This window comes from Phoca vitulina, unplaced genomic scaffold, assembly GCF_004348235.1.
Source record: "Phoca vitulina isolate PV1807 unplaced genomic scaffold, GSC_HSeal_1.0 scaffold8, whole genome shotgun sequence".
In the NCBI taxonomy this organism is placed as follows: Eukaryota; Metazoa; Chordata; class Mammalia; order Carnivora; family Phocidae; genus Phoca; species Phoca vitulina.
Window position 1 is genome coordinate 25,655,517 of NW_022589711.1, and position 19,058 is coordinate 25,674,574.

The 19,058-nt window shown below is 37.0% G+C and overlaps 1 protein-coding gene across 2 annotated transcripts in view; it reads right to left on the minus strand.

Annotated features, from left to right (window-relative positions):
- The window catches only part of ABI3BP (ABI family member 3 binding protein), a 239,679-nt gene that overhangs the window by 114,341 nt on the left and 106,280 nt on the right, over positions 1-19,058 (minus strand). For both annotated transcript variants that reach the window (XM_032406430.1, XM_032406431.1), the window contains exons 7-14: positions 16,376-16,424; positions 15,297-15,368; positions 14,610-14,702; positions 8,461-8,538; positions 6,590-6,664; positions 5,777-5,851; positions 4,885-4,956; positions 4,222-4,296 (exon numbers count right to left, since the gene is read on the minus strand). In XM_032406430.1, coding sequence (XP_032262321.1) covers positions 4,222-4,296; positions 4,885-4,956; positions 5,777-5,851; positions 6,590-6,664; positions 8,461-8,538; positions 14,610-14,702; positions 15,297-15,368; positions 16,376-16,424 — 589 coding nt within the window. The remainder of the gene's footprint in view (positions 1-4,221; positions 4,297-4,884; positions 4,957-5,776; positions 5,852-6,589; positions 6,665-8,460; positions 8,539-14,609; positions 14,703-15,296; positions 15,369-16,375; positions 16,425-19,058) is intronic.

Consider the following 19,058-nt stretch of genomic DNA (forward strand, 5'->3'; position numbering starts at 1 on the left):
GACAAACCATGAGAGACTATGGACTCTGAGAAAGAAACTGAGGGTTCTAGAGGGGAGGGGGGTGGGGGGATGGGTTAGCCTGGTGATGGGTATTAAAGAGGGCATGTACTGAATGGAGCACTGGGTGTTATACGCAAACAATGAATCATGGAACGCTACATCAAAAACTAATGATGTAATGTATGATGATTAACATAACATGATAAAATAAAATAAAATAAAAGAAGAAGAAGAAGTATATATTCCAGGGGCACTTGGGTGGCTCAGTTGGTTAAGTGTCCAACTCTTCATTTTGGCTCAGGTCATGATCTCAGGGTTGTGGGATCCACGCTTAGCATGAAATCTGCTTATCCCTCTTCTTCTGCTCCTCCCCCCACTTATGCTCAATCTCTCTCTCTCTCTCAAATAAACAAAATCTTTTAAAAAAATCTTTAAAGTAGTATATATTCTGGTATATAATTATAGAGCAGATTTTTATGATCTCCTTTCTAAACTTTAAGAAAAATTTGATTTGCTAAGGGAATAAAAAAATCAATCAATCCTACTTAAACATACTTTAGAGAAGGCTTAATACAAAATACAATATCAAATAATGAGATCACAAAATGCAGCACTAATGAAAGATTAGGGCAAGTAGGCTAAAAGTGGGGAAGAGTATGTTTGATGGCTACACTTCTCAGATTTTCTGGGATATTCCAAATTCCAAATACCCTGTCCCACTCTTTCATCAACTGTTGAGATGACCTAGGGATTTCAATAATCAGCATGCAAGTTAGAATTTCCACACAGCTTTTTATATCCAAAAGTAACATAGACATCTTTTTGAGAGCATGAATTCTGATGATTTGATACAAAATATGAAGTAAATGTGGAAAACACAAATCCAGCAGTGCCGAAGCAAAATGAGTTTTACAAGAGGTGTTGATAAATCACACTTAATGGTTGACAAAGAGAAAAGCAGTCCCTGGCATCCAGGAGCTGGCCTGGCACCCACAGCTAGGTTGTGGTGTTCTCCTGCTGAGAATTAACAATTTGAAAGAACACCAACATCAGACAAGACCACTTAGTGACCAAGATGGATCAAGCCAAAACAATACCGTAATTGTGTGGAACACAAATGCATGAACACAAAAATTACTGTCCCCACATTCTGGCTAATATGAATTTACCAATCACAACTTTGCTTCACTCTGTTCTTCTTCACTTCTAGTTAAGAATTACGATATTCAGTAATAGAATTACTCCTACTTTCTGGGAGCAGCCATTCCAGAGCAAAGCATCATTTCCTTGGACCCTCCCCACAATCACCTAAAACAAGGCCACGTCCCACAATAAGTCCTCTCCAGCACCCTCTTACCAAGAGATCCCACAGTTTCTCATGCTCTGCATTCTCTGTTGTTGCAATGAGTAAATACTAACTTTGTTCAAAAATAGGTGTGGTTCTAGTGGTCTTTGGCTGAAGGGAATTGATACAGTAAGTCTAGATACACTGTATCCCAACAGAGAAAACAAAATGTGTTCATTTTGTTCATTCATACCAGCTAAAATATATCATTTCTTCAAAGGATACAACAACTAAAAATGGGACCAACAGTTTTATGGACCAGCATTCCAGTACTATCTCTACCTCTATCTCTTCTTAATTTCTAAAAACAGTTGCATTAGGAAACCATGGTAAGTGGAAAGTAAAATAATCATATACACTGAAACTAGGAAATAGAAACTTAGTACACATATAAATTCACACAAAATCAATCACAAGAAACAGGAAAGGCTGAAATGAATGAAAGGATGGCATGACTATATCAATTTATCAAACCACAGTATATAGGATAAGTTTTAATTTGAAATTTAACAAGTAAGAAGAGGCCACAGAACACTTATGTAAGAGATAGAAGCATTGTGTGTATTAGTAGTAACAAGAGATACTTAATCACCCACTTTGAGAAACTAATCTTATATTGACTTGATGCCTCTCATCCTATAATTGACCACATTTGATGATTCTTACCTACACCATGTGAACTATTATAGACTAGATAAAGTAGTGCTTCTCAAACTTTACTGTTCATAGCAATTACCTGGAGATCTTGTTTAAAAAGCAGATCCTGATTCAATAGTTTTGGAGTAGAGCCCAAGATTCTGCCTTTTTAACAAGTTCCCCAGGGATACCAATGCTTCTGGTCTAAGGGATCATACTTAGTAGCAGAAGTATAAAATTTAAATGTTGTGAGGGAAGGCTAGGAAGTTTCTAGGGCCAATGCTCATGCCTGAAATCATTGCCTCCTGAACTGTTACAGCCCATGACAAGCCCCAACACTTCATCCCGAGGGGGTTGGCAGTCAGTAGTTGCGAGTTCTCTGGAAGCCTAAGTCTGCTCTGGCAGTAGTGAGGTAACTGAATAATGCAAGTGCTTCCTGCTGTATGAGCCACTATTCATACTCCATCAGAGCAAGACCAGAATATTCCTTTTCTGGAATTGGAGGCAAAAGGAACCTTCCCTTTATTAAGATCTTTAATCCCCGCCATCTTTGTCTCTTTGTAACCCTACAATCCTCACTTCCCAACATATTCTCATTCCCCAAAGCTTGGTTCAACTCAGGCATTCACATTTCATAAATGGTTTCCTTGAGGTTTTGGTCAGTTCACTCTTGAATAATCATAGACATCAAAAAACTACAGGCTGCTCAAGGGAAACCTAGCTGACCCTATGCCCCCAAGGTTAATAACCCAAAAGCTAAGAGATGAAAGGGACCTAAGAGTTCATCTAGTTTAGCTTGGTTTGAGAGCTGTCGCCCTCACGAATGATATGGGAGTCAGGCCAGGCACGGCACAGTGCAGCAGATAAGCCGTCACACAGGTCCACAGACTAGTTGTTGCCCCGTAATCACGGCACAGCTGTGCCTATGGGATGGCTCAGTATGAAACTCTACCCCGAACCCAGATTTTACATTCAGGTGACCTGGAATGCTGAAGATATTTTTGCACCCACATTAAGTAATTGCATTTGGGTTTCAGGGTCAGTGACTAGGGGAATGAAGCCTTAGAAAGACCCAATTTGAGACTTCTCTGGATTGGTTGACAACCATAGCCAACTTTCAAGTGTTTTCCCACTTGAGAGGAGAGACTCTAATAGACATGCTTACTTCATGTGGTGCCATCCTTTTATCTTTTGCTGAGATCTGAGCCCATCACATGTAACAGAGAAAGAATAATTTGACTAAAATCTGAAGGCACATTCTTACTCTTTCTCAAACCAGTCCTCTGCTGGAATCCTTTCTGGGGAATACCACCAAATGTCAGTGTTCTTAACTTCATTACATGAACTTCCAACCACATTACATACTACATAATTTTTACTCAAAACATCACAACTAGAAGGTTCACAAAAATTAAAATGCAAACAAGTAAAACAAAAGTCATAGAAGTAATCACCCGAAGTGGTTTCTGAGGTTTTCTTATAATTCTCACATGCTGATCATTCTTTTTAGTTGTCTGCTAGACAGCAAAGAAAAGATGTACAAAAGAGGACTTTTTAAGTAAGGAAATATGTTTAAGGGGAAGTTGTCTCCCTCATCAGTTTTAGTGGTGGAACATGGAATTCTCGGGAGAAAAAAAAGCCAATTGCCACAGTTTACAAAAGAACAAACTAAGACCCAGGACAGTAGAGAAAAAGAGCTCAAATATATTGTTAATGGGAAAGCCAGAACTAGAATCAAGGTCCATTATTAATGCCAGGACCTGTGGTCTTTCCTCCATATCACAATATGCTTACAGATTTTAGGATTTAGCAACAACTTGCACATAGTGAGCTCTCAAATGTTCACTGAATATTTTTGTTGGAAAAAAAGCAAGTATCTATCTACAAGGGAGACATTAAGCTGATATTGCTAAGTCAGACCCATGATATGTTATTTTTGTTGCTGTTCTCAATGTCATAAAAGAGGTCTCTAGAAAATCCATGAACCAATTCACAGTTTATCTTCTAGCCACACTTCCAATTATCTATCCAGACATTAAAACACAGATTTTTAAAACAAATACAAAACCATTTTGCTTTTGCATTGAGAAAAACATGATATTCCCCTAAGTATCAAGAATGGATTATAGCTTTACCATTTACTACAAGTATTTTGATAATCAACTAGGGAAACTATAAAAATAAAAACAAGTTATTCAATACTGTTGGTCCAATCTATTTTTAAAAAAGAATGAAATTACCAGTTTGAGGTGGGAGAAGTTTGGAATCTTCAGATGTTTTACTTGTAGGCACAATCCATGGCTTTTCACTTGAAGCTACAGCAAAAAGAAATGGAATTCATTGAAGGTTTTTGTTTTGTTTTGTTTTGTTTTCTGCTTTGTTTTGTTTTTTGGAGAAGAGAAAGGGACAGAAATAGGTTGCTGGTATGGTTAAGTGACTACCAGAAGCTTGCAATAAAAAAGCACACGCTAATCCAATCCAAAGTCATTTTATATCAAGAAATCAATATGCATCTATCCAGAGAGCATTTGATTAGTGATCAGAAAGAGACCAGATTTTGGGGGTGCCTGGGTGGTGAAGTCGGTTAAGTGCCCAACTCTTGGTTTCGGCTCAGGCCTGATTTCTTTTAAAAAAAGAGAAACCAGAGTTCAGTGTCATACTTTCAACATATTTCAGGATAAACCCCGAACCTGTATAAAATCAACATACTTATGATTATTACATAAGTATAAAAATCAAATAGCTTTTTTCTGTTTGTTTTTAAATCAACCCCTTGTTTGGCTGAGTTAACGGAATTCATCAGTTCATTGAGGTTTGCTAAGATAGGATCCAGTAAGCGTTTCCTACAGAATTAAGCCATCACCACCCCTATCTTAACGCCAGCTTTAAGGTGTTACTATTACCCAGAGTGCCCTCAGGCTTCTCAAAGGGAAAGGGTGTGTTTGCCTGAGGAAATTCTGGAAGCCTTTTTGGAGCTGCAATGAAACACATAACAAATGTTATAACCTGAGGTACGAGTAACAGAAAAGATTTTTCAAAATCTCAAGCTTGCAAAAACAAAAAACAAACACAAAAAGGCAAATTGCTTATGTCAAGTAAGGTATTGTTATTAGTATTTCTTACTCTTGTCGTTTTGATGCTGGATACTATAATAAACTTCTTTTTCTATTTTTTATAATCAAGCTACTAAATTTGAAGAATTTGGATTGTTCTTTTCACCCTTATACTTTCCTAATTTCTTTAGTCATGTGTATGTGTGCCCTTACATATATTTCCTTTGAACTCAAATCAAGCACCAAACACATCTGAACTAAAAAGTGTCCATCTAATGGAAAATAGACTTTCAGTAATTACACAGCATTATATTTAAGCTCCCACTCCAACAATTTTTGATATTGCACTCAAATTCTAATAAACAGTCTGCCAAAATAACATAAACATATCTTCTCCATCTGGAGAAACAACTGAGTAAAAAGATATTTAGGAAAAGTATAGAAAATAGTTTATTCAGTGACACAATGATTTTGAATAAAAAGAATCAAATATAATATCAAAATACAATCACCAAAAAGAAAAACCCCCAAAAGATTTGTCATAAAGACTCTTTAGGATTCTAAATTATAAAATATTTAATAACAGTTAAGGGCTTAGTGTTGGGGAGCTTATTGTTCTATAAACCATGTGTCCCTTCTTTCCTATGAGGAGATAAATTTGAATGAATTAGCCTAAGGATTTCTTTTAGCATGCATAAAATTTCCAAGGTAATAACACGCTGTAATGTTTAATAATTTTTACCTAGAGTGCTCAGTGGCAATTCAAACCTAGGTATTAGAATAGTTTGCAGGGTTTCCGGGGTCCTTTCGCTGAGAACTAAAATAAAGAAGAATTCGGTCAGCAACTCCCCGAGGCAGGATTTGACACTATGGCTCACACTTAATCATGGGAAGCATGCTCATAACACAGTGTGCACAGGGCAGCTGATGCCTTCATGGAAATAGCTGGCTCCCCCGGGGAAAGCTTCACATAGCTGTTAAAATGGGAAGGTATAGTTTCAAAGTGCATGATGTGGCATGGAGGATCAACATCACGAGTACAAAACAACACGCATACTGCTTTTTTTTTTTTCAGCAGAAGACAACAAAGCAAGACTCTTTTGGGCCAAGAAGCAGTTAACTTGCACGACATGAAATTCTTATTAAAAAGCAGGACACTTTGGGGGATTCTCCTCAAGTTTAGTGCACATAAGACTAGCGAAGCCTACTGCAATAAACAGAAAGCACAAACACAGTCCAGATTTCCAGGTTTCCCCCACCCCTCCAAGATTTGTGGCTTAAAAGGCTGGCATTCTGAGTTTTTTCTATACATCCCAAGAGATTGGTAAAAGCTGTGTGTAGTCAGCATCTAGCATCCCGAGCTGCCTAGAATATCAGTCACCAGGATCAAGGCCTGTTGTTAACTCTGTAATGGAATTGGTCCAAGAAATAGGAAAGTTAACGACTGCTAGTAAAGGGGGGAAATAAAAGGTAGGGGGGAACTAAGGCATTGGGGTTACTTTTTGTTTCTGTGAGCATTGGGAGTTATTTAAGAAAAAAAAATTCTTAGAATTACCCAGTGTTTTTTCTGAAAATTCTAATGCGCTAGACACAGTGGGTTTCGTGGTCCTTGGCACTGACTCAGCAGTCACTGGAAGGTAAAAAAAGACAACTTTACCAATTCAGGTAAAAATAATGAAGCAACCAAAGATCATAAGGTGTTTCTGTTGCCCTTTAGAATTAGGAACTGACACTTAAATGGACCAATTCTTTTCAAGTTAACTCAGGACTCCCTGGGTTGCCACAGATGCCTGAGCCGACACTTCTTCCAACCCTTCCTCAATGAGCTTGGTCCACTTTCCATGTGTTCCAAAAAGCGCAGTGAGCTGACCTTGGTGAAAGCACTTATTAATCATAATTTTTTCCTTGCCTGCCTTTTTCTTTCTTATTATTTCCAGGGCTCAGCACAATGTCTGAGGTATAGTAAGCAAGCATATGACAAATATTAAATGAACTAATAAATGGGCAAATAAAACAGTGACCCAAGGCAAAAAGGTTTATTTAGAATGATTACATAAAAGATTTCTCTCTTCCAAACTGCAGTCAACATACAAAGCTTGGAACTGGATTGTAATTATGGTAAGGACTCAAATGCTCAGCCGTGAGACACAAACACAACACTGAATAATAAGGCATGGTGTTTGCCTAAGTGTTTCCGTATAGGAAAATTCTGAAGAAGCTTTGGCAGAGAACGAAGAGATCTGTAGACTCTCCCGTCAGATGCTGTGCCAAGAGAGGAAAGTATAAATGGGAAAAATGGGTAGGATCTTTGGGGCAGAAAATAACTTGGAGTCTACTGGATCATGCCTATGCTTTTCTTGTATTGACAAATTATACTGAAATTAGAAAAATTACCTAGGAATTTTATTTGAATAGAGTATTCCAGTATCTTAGATAGTTTGTTCCTTTGTCCCAACACCCATGAAGGTGGGGGATGGAAGGTCCATCTCCCATGTAGGTAGGAGCCTATATGTCTTACTCTGTCAGAAATATTCCTACTTGGATAGGTTTCTTGAAATCAAGTTATTTTATTTTCCTGCCAATCTTTAGCTCTTCTGGACCGGCTATGAATCCAAGAGTTTAGTGCAAGGTAAATATCACTGATATTTCAATCTGTGGAAATTTTGTGGATTACAAAATTCACTTTAGATTGGAGATATTTTGCTAAATGCAGATTTGGGGAAATTCTTGCCAGATGTTTGTTTTACTGGGTTCCGGATGAGGTGGTACTGCTCTGGCAAAAACTCTGTGGTTCATAGAGTAATATGTTCCTGGTGGGCAGGACTTAGGCAGTTCATTTAGACAAGAAATCCTGAATGTTTGCTAGTAAAGGCTAATAAACTATGGGGAAAATGTATCCCGCATTTATTCTTTAAAGGATTTTCAACAAACTATTATATATTTCTTTGTACTAGGATTATTAATCTTCCATAGAACAATTAATTCTAATTGTTCTAAATGATTCTAGGGAACTTTCATAGTTATCAAGCTGTGGATTTGGGAGGGAATATGGCATTTTGCTAAAATGACCACTTGTGAAAGAAATGAAAAGTGAGCTCATATCTTCATATAAAAGGAAAGCACATAAACCATAGTATTATATTTTAGTATAAAAATATCTCAGAATGTTGAGGTGACAACTTTCACTTAGCGTGAAAAATACAGCTTCCATATTACACATCAGGTCATATGATTCCATAGTTCTTTCTGCATTAGCTGTTTTTCCGAATGTTAAATTAGGGATCTACAATCTCTTATTGTTTGTGCTTATGATGAAAATTAATCTCCTAGTGGCCCTTCACTGAAAACAAGTACAAATTCATCAATCATTTACCATTTCAAAAAATATTTATTCTCTCGAAGTTAACGACATATGGATCTCATTACCTGTTACGGGCTGTGCTAGGATTTTTTCTACCTCTGGTGTTTTAGATTCAGCAGGTAATGCCAACGTTTCATTCTTAGCTAAAAAGTCAGAGAACAAACAATTCACCTCACTTCTTCATAACACAGTGACCAAATATAATTCATTCAAACATCATCAAGTAACAGATTATTTCAAGAAATCTATATTGCTCTTAATTCTTCCCACCAGGCAGTCAACAAATTTATTGTGCATTTCCACCAGGGATTCTTCAGAATTCCATCCCATGAACCCTAGGTAATTCTTTAAGATTTAAATTGGCATTGGAATGAAGAAAAAAGTCACAACTCAATACTTGGATAACTCTCAAATCATTCTCACTCATAAATACGAGTTTCTGGAAAGCACAGGTTGTATTGCAAATATTCCCTAGAATTTTGTATTCAAGTACTCCTAATTAAAAATAACAACAATGCATAGAGATTTTCCATTATTATACACAGTAAAAAAAACAAAACCAATAGGTTAGGACAGTGAACCTTTAGAAAAACAAATAACTCACATAGGAAACTAAGATATTTAAAAATATTTGTGGCCAAAAACTAGCAACAGCTATTCATTTGAGCCACACATTAACACTGATCTTTTCTTTTGGTCTCTATGTGAATTCGGCATAGTGAATGAAATCGATTTTTTTCCATATCTTTTAACCTCTTCAGAAAACTACTTAGGAAACTTTCTTCTAAAATTTAGGTATTCTTTTCAAAGAAAGTACATTCCTATACCAGAAATCCCCAATGATTAAGATATTTCCCATTTCAAAAATGCACTCAGGATGAACTTGATTCAGCTATTTAGCTACTTGTAATATTTTGAAAGTCTAGGGGCATGAAAGAATTCATTCATCTTTAAGATACCCTGATCATGTCAACTTGAAATGATTATAATCAGATGGGATTTTTTTAGAGTCCTAGAACTATACGGGACTTCTTGGGTTTCTCAACTAGGGACATTTTGGGCTGGATAATTTTTTTTTGTTAGGTCGGAGGTCGGGGGGTCTTTCCTGTGTACTACAGAACATTTAGCAGGATTTCTGGTCTTTATCCACAGGATTCCATTAGCACTTCCACAACTGTGACAACCAGAAATGTCTCCAGATACTGCCGCATATCCCCCGGGGGATAAAGCTGCCCTCTGCTGAGATTAGATCAATATCTAATCAATTCTGTCAAAGTTCTTAAAGGATGAACATCTTTTAACTTCCTTCTGTAGTTCACATCACTGTTGTAAAGACCATTTTCTTATCAGTTAACATGGGCTACAAAATATTTATTTACTTCTGAAGGACGTAAAGACAACTATAAAGTCGTCCCTTTCACAATGATAATAGAAGCAAATCAGTTTTCAGTCTGCATTATGGAAGTCTACAATAGATTCTTCCATAGAGCTAATTATTTTCGAGAGTGTTTTAAGATGCTAGACACGGGTGTCAGAAGTGCTACCGTGCTTGCCATATCTAATGGTCAAGTGCGTGTTTTGGATTCATGTGTACATGATGTTGCACAGCATTTTTACACAACAGAAATGTTAAATACCATTGTTCAAATTAATTAAGCAGGGCATAAAGAGAAGGGACTCTCTGAAATAACTACACAGCAGTCCAGTAGAAATTTATGGTAACTTCCATTCTTAAAATTTCTAAATTTAATCAACATTTTTCTGTTGCAGTCACAGCTTTTGTTTAGAACCACTGTGATTGATAGCATAGGAAAAAACATTTAGATTACAGATTTTTATGAACTCTGGTCTTATTTTCATGTGTACCATGGGAAGCTTTTTTTTTTTTTTTTTAAAGTGTGAGATTATAAAGTTTTTCTTTAGTGCTCTTTTCTTTTTCAGAGTCCTCTTCTCCCTCAAGACACTTTTGCTAATCCTCTTCTTCCTGTGTAATAGCCTACATTCTCAGTGGTTTCCTTGGCTGACTAGGACTATTTATTTATTTTAACATACAGACCCTATACTTTCAAACAATGCTCTGAATTACTCTGAATTACTCTGCTTTAGTTCCTTATATTAAAAACATGCCCTCAGCTGGCAATCACATTAACCTAAAATTAGGCTGTTAATGGGGGAGGCGGGGAAGGTAAACCACCTTCCCAAGAGACATTTGTATTCTTTACACATCACTAATTCCTTACAAAGGCATACTGTATTTCTAAATATGGCATTTCAGATGTCAGAAAAAATAGTAGACAGGGAAGATAATTTGCATCAGAGCACCTTTATGTCTCTTACCAACCCACGAGCACTCACCTACACTATCTATGGACAACTGCAGTCTTGGCAAGAGCAGAGTGAAATGCCACCAGAATATGACCTAAAACCCAGGAAATTCCCTTTCCTTTTGGATTCTTCTGTACCTTTTTTCAACACAGTTGTTTCCTTTCATTTTTGGCAGGCTAAGTCTTGGCTTTGGCCAACCCTCTGTATGCCCCAGGGAGGGGTGTGTGTAATACTAGCTTTCTTGTTTATTTCTCTCATTATTCACACCATGTGTTCTTAGAACAAAAGCTATTAATTTCTTGATGTCCCATGATGGGCCCCACTGGAATGAGGATATTATTTTTAGGATTCGCCCCCTCAAAAAAATAGTACTTTTCTGAATTGCAGTGTTAAATAATTTCAGGAAAGTTTATTTCTCCCTTGCTAGTATAAAGAACTATTAAAGCAGTATCTCTTTCCATTCAAAACAGTAAACTTAAAATGTAATTTTTAAATACAGTCTGCCATGGTGGTATATTTGATGGATTTGCTGGGCATTTTCAAAGATACTAGCTATCAAGCTCTTCAATGCATAAGAAATTTGTCATATGTTGAATTTAAGATGGTGTTTCCACAGAAAAACAAGTCAAAAAAGATACTTACTGTTTGCATACAATTTTTCTTTATTGAAATCACACTCAATCCTGAAAGCTTTTAGTGAATCATATCAGAAAGATAAAAGCAAAAAACAAAACAAATGCACTGTTTAATTCTCTAAAGAAAACAAAGATTGAATGGGTATTAAGATAGTGTGGAGAACTTTGCAAAAACCAAAAAGTTTAGGAAATATCACTCAAGACTAAAGAACAAAACATGCTTCAGTTCAAAACTGACAGTAGTGGTCTGGGGAAAACTGCTCATTTTCAACCTCCTTCACAAATTCTGTATTTTGTAGTTTTGCTGGATGGATTAGGGATCACATCAGTAAGAGAATGGCCAGTTCCTTTTATTTCCCTCCTTCCAAATAAGGTTTTCCCAAGGGCAGGGTGAGGCACATAGGCTCTGGGCAGAGAAGAGGTGAGCACAAGAAAAGGGAGCACTGGATTCCAAACATAGGTTCGGTGAGGAAAGTTAATTTGGAAGGTTCCTGGATCTTAGCACAGCATTTAGATGTTGCAGCGTTTAGTCAGTTTTATAGCTAAAAAAGAGGTGATCGAGTCTGATGTACAAATTAAAGAAATGATGTCTACAGTCACTTGTCTACATTCTCGGAGGTAACTCACTCTGGGAATAAGAGGTATGAATATTTCATAATAAAAATGGAAGGATGCACAAAATCACAAAGACTGGCAAATATTTGCACATCTTAATAAAATGATGTGTAAGTTCTGAGAATTTTTCTACAATTGGTGGGACTGTTAAGTCTATCCATTAAGTGCTCTTCTACTTGCTTAAGGTTTTGTTCCTCCTTCTTCCGGTAAATTCTCAAATTAACAGCTAAAGAGAACTTAAGAGTTCACATTTTGAAACTGTTCCAATCTGATTGCCAAGGAGCTAGTCACAAGTGTACTCCTTAATCCCTATCACCCATGTAACCCATCCCCTCCCCCCCATCTGATAACCATCAAACAAGCAAACAGGTCAGGAGAAATTAAGTCTGATGTCCCGGTGTGGGCAGGTCCTGTGCCTGTGTAACTCACCAGCACAGTACCAGCGACTTGCAGTTATGCCAGAGAGTAACACTTGGTAATTACGTGTTGACTGAATGTTGCCACACAGGGGCCCAGGGGTTCATTTCTGCACCCACACGAGGTGGACATTCATTTATATACGTGTGAAAGTTCTTTGCTATTGCCTAATGCGGAGAAAACATTCTGCATTTTTTAGTTTTGTTCAATTTCTACCACATCATGCCATCTCCTTCCATATTTATCAATAGCTCAAGACTATCTCCAGAGACTGTGGAGGGGTGGTTCTCAAAGTATGGTGCCCAGGCAAGTGGCTTCAGTATCTCCTGGGTGCTAGTTAAAAAGGCAAATTCTCAGGTCCCTCACCTCATCTATTGAATCAGGAGCTCTGCGGGTGGGTCAAGCAGTCTGGGCTCACAAGCCCACCAGGCCTCTCGTGCTCCATCAAGCTGGAGATGCTGTGCTAGACAGAGGGTCCTGACTAATTTGATACTCAAATGCGGCAACTAATTTACCCCAGTGAGCACTGCAATTTTTCCCTGGGCTCCTTTTAAAGGGTTTTGTTGGGATTGTCTCCCCATAAATTGTTATGTTTTTAAAACACTGAAATTATATCAAGTTCTTTCTACAAGTAGGAGGCAGTATCAATCTCAAGTAAATAATAATTCTAACACACCTGACCTCTACATCAGCTCTCATTGAAAACATCTCATGGCCCCTCGACAGTATAACAATTTTCTAACAATCACTCTATTTGAAAATTTTACCTAAATAAATGTATGTATCTTGGATAATTTGATAAATGTTCACTTTTTAAAATAAATATATTTTATATAATATATAATAACTATTTACCTATAGAATGTAATTTATATAAATACTTCCAACTCTCCAATCTCTCTGCCCCTCACTGTTTTCCAATTTTTTTTTATCATGGCAAAATATACATAACATAAAATGTATGATCTTAATTAACCTTTTTAAGTATACATTTCAGTAATATTAAATACATTCATAATGTTGTGCAACCATTGCCACCATCCATCTCCAAAACTCTCATCTTATAAAAGTGAAATTATATCATTAAACCCTAACTCCCCATTTCCCTCCTCCCTCCAGTCCCTAGCAACCACCATTATACTTTCTGTGTATAAATTTGACTGCTTCAGGTCCCTCACATAAGTGGAATCACACAGTATTTGCCTTTTTGTGACTGGCTTATTTCACTTAGCTAATGTCCTCAAGGTTCATCCATCTTGTAGCATGTTTCAGAATTTCCTTCCTTCTCAAGCCTGAATAATATCCTATTGCACATATAGCCACATTTTGCTTACCCCTTCATTTCACTTTTACTTTTTAATTTTTTTTTAAGTTTTTACTTAAATTCTGGTTAACATACAGTATCATATTAGTTTCAGGTGTACAATATAGTGATTCAACACTCCACACATCACCCGGTGCTAGTCACCCGGTGCTAGTCAAAACAAGTGTACTCCTTAATCCCTATCACCCATGTAACCCATCCCCCCCCCATCTCTGGTAACCATCAGTTTGTTCTCTATAGTTAAGAGTCTGTTTCTTGGTTTACCTCTCTTTCTCTCTCTCTTTTCCCCCCTTTGCTCATGTGTGCTGTTTCTTAAATTCCACATATGAGTGAAATCATATTATCTTTCTTAGTTCACTTAGCTCCATCCATGTTGTCGCAAATGGCAAGATTTCATTCTTTTTTATAGCCAAGGAATATTTCACTGTGTATGGCTATCACATCTTTATCCATTCATCAGTTGATGGACACTTGGGCTGTTTCCATAATTTGGTTATTGTAGATAATGCTGCTATCAACACTGGGGTGCCTACCCATTCATTTGTTGATGGACACATGAGTTGCTTCCATGCTTTAGCTATTGTGAATAATGCTAGTGTGAACATAGATGTCCAAATACCTCTTTGATAACTTTTTTCCAGTTCTTTTGGTTATATACACAGAAGTGGAATTGCTGGATCATGTCATAGTTCTATGCTTGAGTTTCTGAGGAATGGTCATACTGTTTGCCCCAGCAGGTGTACCATTTTCATTCCCATCAACAATGCACATGCCTGTCCCTTACTTTTTACGTTGAGATGCCCAAACAGCTGATTTGCTAGATTCCTTGGGTATCCTAGGATTATCAGTGCTAGTACTCAGTCACCACAAAGTTCAAATATGGAACATTGCTGCTTACCTAACTGTGTCTTGATTGCATCCGAAATCTCAAGCATTATGGATGTAGGAAGTTTCACAGTGGTTTCATTAAGGCCTGGAATAATAAGATGGACTGCAAAGAAATAGAATAGGGTAAGAGAAAGAAAATGCATCATGACATAAAGTTCAGAGCATCAGATAATAGAAACTATGAAATTCTGCACTTATTTGGCTTCATCAATTTTAACTCAAACCTAAAGTTTTGGCAAAAAAATATGATCATACTTTAAACAGATTTTTTTTTTTTAATGTTCAGAACTGAACTACAAAATCCTCTGGCTTTTAATCCATAGAATCAAAAATAGTAAAATGGCTGTTTAACATATACATTGAACAAAATACCACTATTATTAATAATTTTTAAAAGAGCAGTTCGATACAACAAGGACTCCCTCCTAACTGCACCAATGCTATGGGGCAAGTAGGATGGGTGCCATTGTTCCTACTAGGCGTGGGCTAGAGTTGTTTCTCTAACACACACTCCTAGAGGTAATACCTCTTGGCTCCTAGCCTAGCATGGACACAAGCCAGAATGCTCAGTACTGAAAGGAAATGAACCAACATCAATTTAATAGACCTGCTAACAGTGTAAAATTCCATGAGGGCCCTATTATCAAAAAATAGCCTGACGTGCTTACTGTAAGTATAGATACTAAGATCCACTCACCTAATATTGTTCCTCCAAAGGGAGTCTTATCCGGGGATTTAGTTGAAGCCCTGTGAGTAACATTCTGAATCACTGTTGAAATACAAAAGGGAACAGTGTGTTGGAAGAGAATAGGAAGCAGCAAATAGCTGTAATGTGAAGACATCTGCACTAGGGAAGCCCTAATATAACTTTTTAATTAATATAAAAAGTAACTCTTTGGGCTGGTACACAGCCAAGGAAAGGACTGGGAAGCACAGCTCACCTTCACAGTTACACCTTTAAGTAACGAAAGGTTATTACTCTATCATAAAGTGTTCCATTCAAATGAGCTGAAAATTTCCTTCCTAATCTCCATTCCCTGCAGCCTTCCCAAGTTAAAGAAATAGCGCAAAGTGAGGCAATTACTACAGTAAATTTTAAAAAGTGAAAATGTATATTCTCAAAGCAAAGAATCTGGATTATTCCAATACTGACACTGTTTTGAGAATACACTTGAGGCACTATGTTTTCTTAAAATGAATAATTACTTTAAGTGTCTAATCTCTTCTACCAAGAACTTTCTCAAAATAATGGAGTCATTTTAATAATTTAAAAAACAAAGTCAAAACAAAAACAACTGGATACTGAAATAAGACATTATAATTCTTGAAAACTGTATGTCTTTACCTAAAAGGAACACTAAATCATAGTTTTTATTTCACTAATCCAAAAATCCTATTAATGATTTTCTTCATGTATGCCAACTTAATCCTGAACAAAGCCACACATATTCATATGACTTTTTAAAATTTAATACTTATTGTAGTTGCTTTGTACCAAAAGTTTTACTTTGGTAAAACACAACCAGGGTGACTTGCCAAGACTTGGCCTATTGGTACATGAGCCAAAATAATCTATTAACTTCTAATATGCTAGACCATACTGATTTCTTCACACTTTTGCTTTAAAACAATCAGAAAAATTGAGAAAAAAAGCCCTGTTTAATTATCTCAGTGAAAAGTGTATGAAAAATAATTCTAAACTGTTAACTGTACTGGAATTAAAATAAAAAAAAAATAGTTCTAAACATACATCCAGAGCAGACTTGTACAAATTACCTTGTTTGATGATGGTTATTGGGATTAGCTTCCTTGGGACATATGCTGGCTGAAAAGAGAAGAGAGTCAGCTTTTTAGTTAGTTTTAACTTAAAAAAAAGAAAAAGAAAAAGAAAAGCAAAGAACTGGAAGTAGCCCTGTGTTATTACAGTTGCTGGAAAGACCTTTAGTGCATATATCTACCTCTATTTTATTGGACTCATTTGGTTTTCCCCATAAATGTCCAAAGGCTTGAAAGAAGCAGTTTCTGCAGAACTCCCATTATTTTAGTTAACCTTGAAACTGCAATGAAAGGAACTAAATCATGTGGATTGACTACTAGTTGATTTATCACTTCATTTGAGATGTGACCCAACCAAATTCTGTCTTTACATTTCCTCTCAAGAAGATGCTAAGCTACATATTATCTTTTTAAAACTGATCAGCATCCATGGTTTGAGTATACCCAGCTGCAGCTACAGATAACCCGATCAGATAACAGATCTGCGGCCACAGATAACCCGACGACCATGAACTCCTGAGACCAAGCATCTCCTTGGCCAAGAAGGCAGAGCTGGGACTCAGATCCAGACATTTCTACCTCCAAATCCCATACTCTAAACCATTCTGCACATATTTATGCACAAAGGACCTCAAACCAGAAAGGCATCCTAGGGCACTATGCATTCTCCCTTCTCCCAAATTGCCTCAGACATCCCACAGGAAGTTTTGATGTCATGGAGTGGCTTGAACTAGGACAGGTTTAGTGTTAACTTTAAAGTGGAGTCATGACTGGACAGAACTATGAGCCAAGGACTCAAGGGAGAGCCAAGGGAGAGACATAGGAACAAAATAAGGGAAGCAAATACATAAGGAAGAATTAGACTGCGTTAAAGAGGGGAGCATGACATTGATTTGTTGATGCTTGATTTAACCTGTATCCATGATAAAGGGACCTCATGCACCAGATCTGTTAATAATCCAGGATGTGCTGGGTGAGATACTTACCACATGGGTGTTTATAGTTGTGAGCAACAGAGACTTGTTAACATGCTCCCATTTTAGTGAATAATGTGCCCATAATAAAGAAGGGCCACAATACCAAGCTTACTGTTGGCTGTTTGTCTTCTTGTATTAAGGTCCTTATGTTTAAAAAACCACAAAAAATAGAAGTTTACTATTACCAGGTTTTTAAAACTATTTATAGCTATAGACTCAGTGCTATAGACTGAATTCGTATGTCCCCCCAAAATTTATATGTTAAAACTTAACTCCCAAGTGTGATGGTATTTATAGGTTGGGCTTTTGAGAAATGATTAAGTCCTGAGGGGTCCACCCTCTGAAGGAGATTAGTGCTCTTATAAAAGAGGCCCCAGAGAGATCCCTCCACCTTTCCACCCCGTGAGGACACAGCAAGAAGATGGCTGTCTGTGAACCAGGATGCAGGCTCTCACCCGGACACAAATCTGCCAGCACCTTGATCTTGGGCTCCCCAGGTTCCAGAATTGTGACAAATAAATGTTTGTTGTCTAAGCCACCCAGTCTATGGTATTTTGTTCTAGCGGCCCTAATGGACTAACACACCCAGTAATTTCCTCCATAACAATCTAGCCCAATCTAATCGAATCCTAAACTAAGGAATTAATCAAAGCTAAACACCCTTATATGTAAATTATTACCACTATGCAAAACAACTACATCATCCAAAAGCAGAGCTTTTATTAAATAAACTGTTTCAAATTTTTGACATCTATTTAACAAAGTGGAAAATATGCATAATATAAATACAAAGATTACAATTATATGCACACTATAACCTAATTTTATAACATGTATATACAAATTATCAGAAAGAAATAGATCATAGGTTTTTTTTAACAGTGATTATTTCTTATAAACGGATTAATTTTTTAGACTTTTCTCTATTTCCCGATTCCTTACAAGCATGAATTACATTTTAATTAGGAAAAGCTTTTTTGATCAACAGTCTGTTCAGTTACTACACGTGCTTGTGTACTGCATAGCTTATATGCTATTGGTAAATAGGAGAATACATAAGTATAATTTATACCCAGTTTTTCCCAGGCAAAGGGGGAGGGAATAGTAGAAATAGTATAACCTTCAGTGGGAGAGAAAAAAAAATTCTCAGCTTTGATGTCACCCTGGCAGCAGGATCTCTTTCAGCTTTATCATAAGAAAATTCAATAGGAGCCCTTGTACACAGGATGCTTTCCCAGAAAGGCTCTGCCTCAGGTGTCTACCTTCCTCCTACCTGTCCCACTCTAGCCAAAGAGTCACCAGCACATGGCCTTTATCATTTGAGAATTTTAAATACCAGCTGTGCCAACCTCCAGCCACATGGGAGCCACATTATCTTTCCAGGTACTAGTAACCATTTTTGTTAGAGCTGTTGCTACAGTTCCAAAGACTTTTGAATGGCTTGTTCTCTATCCCTAGGAGTCCTGCCATTTAGTGCACATTTTGCAGAATGGGAAGTTTTTCAGACACATCACAATTTAGCAGAAACACCTGCATGTTGCTGTGTTGATTGCTTTGGAATTTCATTATTTTAATTTTTAGTTCCTTTACTGTGATGATTTGTTTTAAACAATTTTTGACAAGGACAAATGGATAATAGTCCACTCTTCACATGAACGGCACGAAGTTTCTCTTTGAACTCTAACTTGAGTATCTAACAATGTTCT